Raw genomic sequence first — 10,556 nt, forward strand, 5'->3', positions numbered from 1 at the left:
ACCTATTTGTTTGAAGAGTTGGTTTCTGGACTAGATGACCTCTGAACTGTGCCTTCCAATGGGTAGTTTATGCTTTCTCCTCCCTCTTCCTCAGCTCCTTCCTTCAGTTGGGCCAGACAGGTTATTAGAAATTTGCTACGTGTACTCTCATAGTGAGAACCTGTTCTGTAACATGCTGCTAGATGCGATGAATGACAGTTACAGAAATCTTTCAGAATCCAATTTGTGTTTCAGAAGTTTATTCTTCAGGAAGATTGTCAATCTGTCTCGTGTGCTCTGGCCCCTGCACGCCATGTGTTTTCAAGTGCATGCATGACAGCTATGAATATTGCCTTTTAGTGAGTTAGGGGTTCAGGCACTGGAGGTTCCCAGCAGGCTTGAGAGCTGGCTGGAGAGACTCTTACATTTCAGTGGCATGGAGGGCATCCTCTTTTCTGTCAGTATCAAAATCAAACCCTGGGTGACCACAAACCAGACAGTGTCACAGGTCCTTCTTTAGCAGAAACTTACACTTTCAACTGTATTCTGAAACAGCATGCCATAACGTGTCATTCTGGACTATTTGTGTTGGTAGCGCTGTTGCATTGACTAAGTGTAGCACTGTCAGTGACATACAGGTGTTGACAGACTTCTCCATTTAATTTTAGTTGAAGGGGAGATTAGGCAGTGACTTGCTAAATAAAAAAAGTCTTTTCAGGTACTGAATGTAAATCTTATTTGATGTTAAAGCCTACCTCTATAAAGGCACTATGTAGTTATGGTCCTTAAGAGCGGAGGTGGAAGAAGGGATTCTCCTAAGAATTTACATATCCAGTTTGTGTCACTGTATGCTTGTTCATGAACTAGAGACTTTGTTGTATATGAAGTGTGTGTATAGATATATAATGTTAAAGAAACATTTGTCTTTTTGCAGGTGTCCCTGGCATCAAACTTTTCAGCTTGTCGTGTGTACTGGAATCCTGCTGCTACTATGGAGAAAGAAAGTTTTGTTGAAAGTGTACTGCAGAAGAGTGCTCCACGTATACGGTACTGCTATGGGATAAACAGACCACTTCATAAATTCGTAACCATGTACTAGTACCATTTCTGAAGTATTTCTAACAATCTGTATCTGACCTGTTAGAATGCTTTAGGTTTTTAGGTATTTGGAGTCAGAGCATCTCCCGTGATGAGCCTCACAGAATCCTATGGATCTCCAGAAGGGATTACTGATAGTACAGAAATTCTTCACAATATTGATACCAAAAAATAAATGTCAGAATGCTACCATGTATTGTGATGCTTTTACTCATTTTTGGGAGAGGGTCCAGTGAGTTTTCAGGATATCATAGAGATTTTTGTCTCTCCCTCTTTCCTTGGCTTATCCTCTGCTATCCAGCCCGTCTGTTGGAGGAGCAGGACTTCACCCCATAGGGAGGGTGGCATTGAAGCATACTTGTAGAGCCGTTTCCTTTCCCCCTGTTTCCCTAGGCTGTGTAATTCCTTCTCCAGCACAATGCTCTCTTCTACTCCCAACAGCTTCCACTCTTTGAGAAGGAATGTTGCTGGCTGGGCAGAAGATGAGGGAATCCCTGTTGTTCCTGCAGCTAGCATGTAGGACTAGTTGTCTTGCCCTGTTGTGAGGACTGTATCCCCCACTGCTCTCACCTCTGCAATGAGGATAAGGAAGGCAAATGAAGTGGGGAAAGACCTGCGCCAGCGTGTGCATATAGGAGACAAATGTAATATCATCAGTACTCAGTGGAATCTGCAGTTAGTAGTTTTTATGTTATACATTCAGAGTTGGGATTCTGCATTGATGTATTGCATAGCACAAAGCTGAATGGATACCCATCACCCTGTAAGTTTTGCAAACCATACCCTTAAATTCACACTACGAATTAATTTAACATATTTTATCTGTCCTGGAGGTGCTGTACTGTTACTCATACTGGTGAATGCTGTATTTTTACCAGGTATCTTTTGAAGAGTCAGCAAATTCTAGGAAATGTACCCCCAATAGTATTCATAAAAGACAAAGAAGCTGCAGCTGTAAAAGAGGTAATTGCAATCTTTGACTCAATGTACAAATATAATGATGTGCAAACATGGTGACTTAGCATACCATAATGCTTAGGAATACAGAGAGAGCTGGTCATTCAATTGCTCTACCAATCTACATTAAAAATCAGCCTTTGTCTGCACCCTTTGCTTTTCATGTTCCAAAGCATTTTAGCAAAGAGTCTTGAGTAAGACTGATGCTTATATACAATATAAAAGAATCCTTGTAGCTATTGCCTCATGAACTTTTTTTGATGCTACTATTAAAATTTATGAAGTGAAGTTTTCAGAGAAGCTTGTAGGCCAAATCACTAGGCCAATAAAGAAATCCTTAAAAATTAAATTATAATTTTAAGGAATAATATAGGGTAGGCAGTTGTCTGTTGCCTGGTATACATGATTGTAGAAATGAGGTCTGAGGAGCTGTCTTCCACATTTTAAATGTTATGTGTTTTTAAAAGACCATTGAATCTAATCAGTGATTTTTAATTTTTTTTTTTTACCCAAACCTTTTTCCATCTCTGAATTGTTAAAATGTTTATAAGTGAAGATTGTGCATAGAGGATGTAAACTCACTCATACTACTTTTTTTTTTTTCACTTTTAAAATTATCCTTACTATTTCATGTTTTCTGTAAAGGTATTGATAGTTTTAACTAGTTGAAATATTGCTAGAATAATGATGTTTTATAGGAATTTGCTGTCATTAGGACTGCGAAGTGTGATATTTCCAGAAGAGAAAGATGACACCAATGAGTAGAATTTCATGAAAAATGTCTCCTCGAGCTGTTGATGTGAATGGGAAGAACATTAGTTGAAAAGAGCATATTCACATTGCTGTGCCCTGAAGTGCCTTATTCTTAGATGTGCTACTATTACAACCAATTACTGTTAATGACTTAATGGGCTCATGTGGTGTGTATTAGCAGAGCTGGAAGAGATAATAAGAACTTCAGACTCTCTAGAAATGCAGTAAACTGCTTGAACTTTCTATGGTCAGAAAAATTCTGAGTTTCATGCCGATATAGTGATCCACGTTTTTCACCTGCATTAGCATCAACAAAAAGTACAAGAATAGAAATGAACTAAACACTTCTGAAAGCTATTTATATTCGTTATTATGCTCCCCCTAATCAACACAAGAAATTCTACTCAAGTAGTAATGAGCAATTATGGAAGCACTTTGTCATTACTATTACTCTATTATTAACATACCGAGATGGAGCTACAAATACCTACTCCTGCAGGTCCTGCTTTCAGGTCCGTTACTGTGGAATCTGTTTCTCAAACTTTGTTAAATGACCACTTACTCTTTTTGAAGAAGAAAACCCCTGGACTACCTAACATTCAAGTTCAGTGCATAGGCACCAAGAAAGTTAACGACACAAGACAAGTAAAAACCCTCCTTGTATAGCATCTGTCAGTGAATGGCAGGCACTTAGATGGATCATCTTTTCACACTTTGCAGATCATCAGATTTATGTAATCCACATATTTGAATAACAGGGCTTGAAATAATGTAGCTGAACCTGATTTTTAAGTATTGGAAGACGGGGAAGGACCATCCAATTCAACTCCTAGAATAATATGCTGAATTAGAAGGGAAGTAACGTAAAGAAAAGCAAGAATAAAAATTGCAAATGAGATAAAATTTTCACAATTAGTTACAGTCTATAAGCACTGAGTATACTAGATTCGTAGCATTTACTGGTTAGGTGCCGTGTTGAAAGGGAGTTGGGAACTCAATATTTACATGTAATAGAAATACAAACTTGCAGAAAGGGGGAAGAAGAGAAAAAAAATCTCAGTGTAAGGATGTTATGAAAAAGGATTTGCAGGACTGAAGTAAGACCAAATATAACAAAAATTATATATGTCCCACAATCCCTAGCCAGCTGTTTAGAATGTATGTAGGGCAAAAAACTTTGTAGGAATCCCTGGATCAGTTACACTATTTGACACAAACTTCCCAGGCAAGAAGTAGAAGCTGTTCTGTGTAAATGGAGGAAAAGACTCTTTTGAAATGGTTTTGCTAAATATTCCAAACATGTAGAAAATAAAATATTTGCTGTTAGATACTTGTACATGTGAACAAAGTAAATTTAATATAGGACCTTTAAAATGTATTGTCTTCATGTGTTTACAGATTGAGGAATTATTATCAATTGCTGATTTTGGACCTCCAGAGGAAGAAGAAACATTATCTCAAAATTATTCTAGGTGAGTTTTTTGAATTAAAATTGTACAAGTGTCCTTTGTCATTACCGTTGGCCAGCTTAAATTGGGTATTACTTGACATGACAGGAAGTATTTTAATTGGAGGTGCACATTGTTGTTATCTCGGAGTTCAGCAAATGGTGTTATGCAGAAATAGAAAGTAGAAGAGAGAGAGTTTTTGGAAGACCTTACCGAAAAGGCATCTCAACTTTTAAAGAGATCAGTTGGGCCCTTTTATTAATGGAAGAGGCTACAGAATAGCCTAGGACAAAACTAGTATGTAATCATCCCAGGAATTAAATGTAGATCACGGCATTTATTTTGTGGCTTAAGCTTTCTTTACCAAAGTTACACCCATTTATTAAAATTAAGGGAAAATATTTCTCATTATATATGCTCTGGTTTACTTTCGTATTTTAGTGCAGACACATTTTCATAGGCTATTTTGTTGTTGGTTCTTGTGCACAGGTACCTTGCTGCAGACCACAAGTTTGCAAATATGGAAAGGGAAAGTATTTTTTACATAAAATTGTCACTTATAACAGCATAGTGTATACACTTTCAGAGGCAACTAACCCATAAGGTGATACCAGAACACAAAATTAGAAATCAGCTGTGTTTGATGTCTACATTCGGAGTTACTTGTTACATCAGACTTGTTACTTGCAGACCCAATACTTGTTCTGGTATTAGTATCTTTAGTTTTATGAGGGAAATATTTTTAGAATTTCCATGAGTTCAAGACTCAGTGTGTTTGTGATAATTAAATTTAAAAAAATGCTTTGCAGCAGTAGTATTTTTTTCTTGCCGGTAATTTTCTCATGAGGATAAAAGCTCTGCATTTACCAGTACTCCTTTACTTGGCCACTTTTTTTCTGGTAGAAGTTTGGTTTGTTAACAAAAAATAAGTTAATTTAGCATTCTTCTGCAAGGGATTTTGGTTATTGAAGGGTGTTGAACGATCTGTTGGAATAATGATTCTGTGTACTGGATGCTCTCAAAGCTAACAGCCTTGCACTTGTGTGCTGGCGTCTGTTGGTGGAAATGCCTTTTGTGCTGTAACGTCTCACAGGACGGTTCATCAGGTGCAAATCAGAAATAGCTTTTTGGGGGAAATCATTGTTGTGACAGACTTTCCCACAGGGCACCTAACATCTTCCTCTGTTTGTGTCTTGTGGAAATACTTACGTCCAGCTTAAGGTGTCATATGCTGTCATTCATACATCTGTCTGACATGTTTTGGGCACAGGCTGCTGCCTCTCACTTCTTGGAAGAGCTGGGAGAAGTCTAACTTCTTGGGGCTCCCAGGTCCAGTGCTCACTCTGTTATCTATGCACACCTTTTCCCAGAAACAAGCAGTTTCATCAGGAACGTAGTTGCCTTATTGGCTTCCTCCCATTAAATCTGTTGACACGCTTATACGCAGCCTGTCCTTGGACACATAGTACGGTGGTATCTCCTCCTTCTTAACGTAGGGAGCACAATGCTGAGCACAGCGCATTATTAAAGTCAAACTGAAAACTGCAGTTTATTTTTGTGTTACTGAAGTAGTCACAGTTAGCATTGCCACTTAAAATATACACGGGAAAAAAAACCCACAACGTTTGTTTTCCTTTCTACAGTACACTGTTCTCTTCAGCAACTCAATCTTCAGATTCACCCATGCGGTCTAATCTTTTTGGTATTGATCATGAACTGCTGAATAAGCAGATAATGGACTACAAACGACTGAAAGTGTCAAGACATACAGAAAGCATTGCCTGGACAGACGAGCAGGAGCAGCAGCTTTATAAGATTCAAAAGAAAATGAAAAAGAAAAAAACAAGGAATCCTCCTGATGATGACATTACATCACAGAAGTACTTACTGGAGAGATACGAAGCTGATTACTGCGATGATAACACTGAATCGGTCTTGGACTATGATCTGGAGGATGAATTACAGGAAGAGGAATATGAATTGGAGGCGGATGATGGTAAAACTTTAAGTCAGCCTACTGATAAACTGAAATGAAGTGAAAAGCCACTCGCTTTAAAATGGAGGCTGCCAACTGCAAAAAAAAGACTTCCATAGATATTGAAAGATTAGGTTTGTACAGCCTGTTTACCAGTTCCTCTTTCAAACTAATAGGTTTGCCACACGTGGGGAGGTGTGCTAGCACAAGGTATGTAAGAAAAAAAAGCTGTGACATTCTGTTAAGCAGCTTTCAAGCTGGTGCAGTTGTAGGACTTTCAACCAGAGAGCAGTTTTGTAATAACAAAATATACATAGTGCAGCACTCAGTTAAAACTTCTTGCAGTTCTGTTGATTACTTCCAATAAAATTATGGTTTCTGTGTTGAAATAATTTTTGAGTGATCTGGATAAAAATAATTACAAAGTGATGGTGTCTGTTATTCTAAGGTCAGGAAGGAAGAGGGAAGCAAAAAAATAACAGTGATGTTCAAAGAGCAGCCTTCAGCGCACAAAGAGCAGGTCAGGGTATTCTCCAGAGGACCTACTCTAATGGGAAAAGGCTTTCCACAGGAAGGTGAAACTCATTGAAATTATGGCTGATAAAGTTACAACCCTGAAAGAAAATAAATTTATTTATTTTAATATTCAGAAATTTACAGTTGTGCAAGGGGAACTGCAACCGGAGAAGAATGGAGAACTGCTTATCTGTTGGTAAAATTGGGCAAAGCATTGACCATGACTGAAAAAATGTATTAAAACCTCATAGGTGGAGAAAAGGTAGCAGGGAAGAATGCCCCAGTAACTGAGATTTGGAAATGGGTGGGGAATCATGTAACAAGTGAGAATAAAGCTTTCTGGCTCAAAGCAAGTAAAAAAATAATAGCATGAGTGTATAAAGCCAGAAGGCTGAAGCTTCAAAATAAGTTATAACTAAAAAGATAGTAAAAAGGCATTCTACCAGAAATAAGGAGCATTTAATTCCATTAGTTAATGGGGAAGTAAGAAGGACAATGCAGGAGAGGTTGCATTGCAGTATGTTGCTCTAGTTTTTCAAAAAGATTTAAAAGACCATGAGTATAAGCTCCAGAATATAAAAAATAGTCCAAAGGATTTTTAGGTTGAAGAGAGGTCTTCAAGTGAGCAAAGAACACTGAAATTCACTGTAGATTATTTAACAATCCCCTTGAAGCATATTGTGAAGATTGATTGCCTGTAAGAATATGGAGAGGATATAGGCTATGAATGTCCGTAGGATATTCCTATAAGCTCTTTAGAGCTTGTATTCAGCAAGGGTCACCACTTGTATTAGGATACATGTTGAAGCTCACATTAGTACCTGCCTAACTTGAAGTCGGTAAATAATCCCACAAATTTCAGTGTGCCTTGTTTGGGCTTTCCGGGAGTTCTTCCTAAATTCCACAGGATGGACATGAGAGAAGGAGTTAAGGGAATCTTAACAGATAAGATGTTGTATGGCCCTAGGAATTGAATTAGCAGGTGTGACTCAAAGGTGCGGCTTAATGATTTGTTAACTATTCTGTAAATTAACTGAGGCAGGAAGCTCCTCACAAAGGACAGCCTTAAGGACCTGTTAAAACCTATCCTGAAGCAAGAGATTACTAGTGGCGATGAAGAGCAGCCATCAGCCTTCATCTCCACGACCCCCGACGACCACCACGAGGAGGCACTGCGCAGGCGCAATCGGGAGGAGTCCATGGAAATAACCTCTGGGAAGTAATTTCAATACGAAGCGGGGATAGGTCATCCATATGTATAGGCGTGTTGGGAAATCTCATGTATATGTAACACTGACCTGTATAAGTTTGAAGCCGGTCGCCACGTGTGGCGCGCACAACTTTGGTGGGACTACCCCCCGTGCTGCCCGGCGCCCAATAACCATACCTACTTTACAGTCTTACAGATTGTGGAGTCTGTTTTCCACACGTCAGACACGCTTTGAAGTAGATGCTTCTTGTTTTCCTGTGAGTGAAGGTATTTGTCACATCAGAAACTTCCTGTGCAGTATCACTATCAATCAAAGCTAGCAATGAATTTGTTGCAACTTGGCAACAATCTCTTAAGTTTTTGAATGAACAACAGGAACCGTTAATTGGTACTTGCTAAGTGAATCCACAGAATACTGATGTCTCCCATCTTTAGTTCCTGTTGTATAAAATCTGGGACTGTCCTGACTCTACCTGAAGGTTGAAGGGAAAAACCCCAACACCCAAACAACCTACATATTAGGCTTTTGAAAGAACAAAGAGAACGAAGTTGATTACTTCTGCTTCTTGTTTAGTTTGGACACCTATAAACTAGGGGTGTGGTTCATAGATTAGATTTAATCTAAAAACATCCAAAACCATTCTCACTGTCAGCCCTAATACGTTTACTCCCTTGTGAAGCAAGTGAGGGCAGTTGACCTCTTCTGCTTGCCACAGCTAATGTCACAGAAACCAGGCTTTGTTCAAGAAGAGAGATGGCTTAGGACTTACTCAGGGTGTCGAGGGGTGGGACAGCCGTTCTGAACCTGGTGATGAGGAAAACAAAGCAAAAGCAATCATATTTAGAGGAGATGTAAATCTTAAAACTGACCAGGCAGGACGGACTGGAAGGAAGAAGTGGCCCAGGGGATATCTGGAGAATGGCACCAGAGCAGGGGGGTGGGAGCAGCTGCAGCTCCAGCCTTGGCCACCCCCTCATTAGTGCTCTGCTTCTGCCTCCTCTGGCTTCCCAGGGAAGCACGGTGGGAAGTTTTCTCTGCTATGCTACCAGTGTAATAGCAACCTCAAGACTTTTATAGCTGTAAAAGACAATAAATGAATGTTGCACTTTATCTGAGCAATAAAAATTATAATCACGTCGTAGAATCCCTTGATTTAGTTTTCATGTATTAAGGGGGAAGGAACTTCTGGGGCTTTCAGGCCTGGTCCCCTTCCTTTAATGGCAGCCACTTGCTGCAGTCCTGTATTCAGCTGTTAATCCTGGGTAGGGATACGCAGCTGGGAGTAATTGCTATTTAACATTGGCAGAATCAGACATGCAGCTGAATTTAAGCAATTGGTGAGCACATGCTACACCACTAGTGTTTGAATCAATGTGATTAATCAATGGCAGTTTTAAAAAATACAAGAGCTTTCACTGCTTCCTATGACTCTCAATCCAAACCTTCCTAAAGGCTCTGAGACCCTACAAGTGTATTGTTCAGATCTAAGTTTCAGACTGAAAGTAAGGAAATACCTCAGTTATCCCTCCAGCCTGGTTCTTTTCCTGAAGACCTGATCCTGTAAGGTGCTAAGTTTGAAGGGAAAATGAGAGCACATAGTTCCTTGGCTTCATTTTAGCCATTCAGTTTGATTTCTCTGACCTCTAAGATCTTGCCAGGAAAGTATTTAGGCATTTTGTGTCTTTCCAAAACAGAAGTGTCTCTCCAGCAGAATTGCTGAGTAACACTGCTGTGCTGCAGACAGGCTGACAGCGAGAAGTTTATTAACCCTCTCCAAAACATGTAGTTCAAGGAGGGTGACAGTCTTACTCGTGTGAGTCAGAAAAAACACTGACAAAAATGTCATTGTGACAGGGAAATTAGAAAACCAAGATGCGTATCTCACCAAAATCTTATTTTCTGTGCAAGGAATTACTTACTGGTCATGAAAGCCAATCTACCCTTAAGCCTTGCTTGCATATGTAAAGCCAAGAAATGTAGAATAAAAGCTCAGCAAAGAGAAAGAAATTAGTATATTGCCCAATGCTTTGCCGTTTTGTCCTATATCTAACTCTGCAAGAGGATGGGTAAAGACATAAAGGCTTAGTTTTAAAGATTTCAAAGCTCTATAGAATGAACCCTATCAAACCAGAAGAAAGTCTTCATTAACTAGGAATAATGAGTTGCATGCATGTTTTTCTGGCATCCAATCACTGCTGATAGCACATTGCTGCACTGCACTCATTTGTACTTTAAAATCCACTACGGTGAAAGACCAGTCATTCTCATAAACACCTAAGCAACGAAGCATCACACTTCAAACTGTAAGAATAAAAATGCAGAAATGTTTGTCTATTGTGGTAATTATTTCTGACTTTTTTTGGTAGTATGTTCTTTGGGTAGTCCGCCTTACCTAATGGGCTTTGGTCAAACTTACTGGACAACAAATTTTAGTGGAGAATACTTGTAGTTGATTTCAGTTAGTTACTCTCTCTCTGGCTCCGAGGAATGGGTAAGGAAAGCAAGAGAGAGAAAACAAAGCCATGTGAATGGGCATAGTAAAATGGCAGTGCTACAGCAGATGTGTTGACATCTGTGGCATCTTCTAAAGGAGACAAGTTCTGCAGCTGGGATCCATGG

General features: G+C 39.3%; 1 protein-coding gene across 1 annotated transcript in view; it reads left to right on the forward strand.

Annotated features, from left to right (window-relative positions):
• Nucleotides 1–6,269, forward strand: part of RBFA (ribosome binding factor A (putative)) — a 9,114-nt gene extending 2,845 nt beyond the window's left edge. Inside the window, exons 4-7 of the mRNA XM_009708898.1 lie at nucleotides 914–1,026; nucleotides 1,956–2,040; nucleotides 4,186–4,259; nucleotides 5,879–6,269. Coding sequence (XP_009707200.1) covers nucleotides 914–1,026; nucleotides 1,956–2,040; nucleotides 4,186–4,259; nucleotides 5,879–6,269 — 663 coding nt within the window. The remainder of the gene's footprint in view (nucleotides 1–913; nucleotides 1,027–1,955; nucleotides 2,041–4,185; nucleotides 4,260–5,878) is intronic.
• Nucleotides 6,270–10,556: the final 4,287 nt, after the last annotated feature.

Source organism: Cariama cristata, unplaced genomic scaffold (assembly GCF_000690535.1).
Source record: "Cariama cristata isolate BGI_N322 unplaced genomic scaffold, ASM69053v1 scaffold8521, whole genome shotgun sequence".
Classification (NCBI taxonomy): domain Eukaryota; kingdom Metazoa; phylum Chordata; class Aves; order Cariamiformes; family Cariamidae; genus Cariama; species Cariama cristata.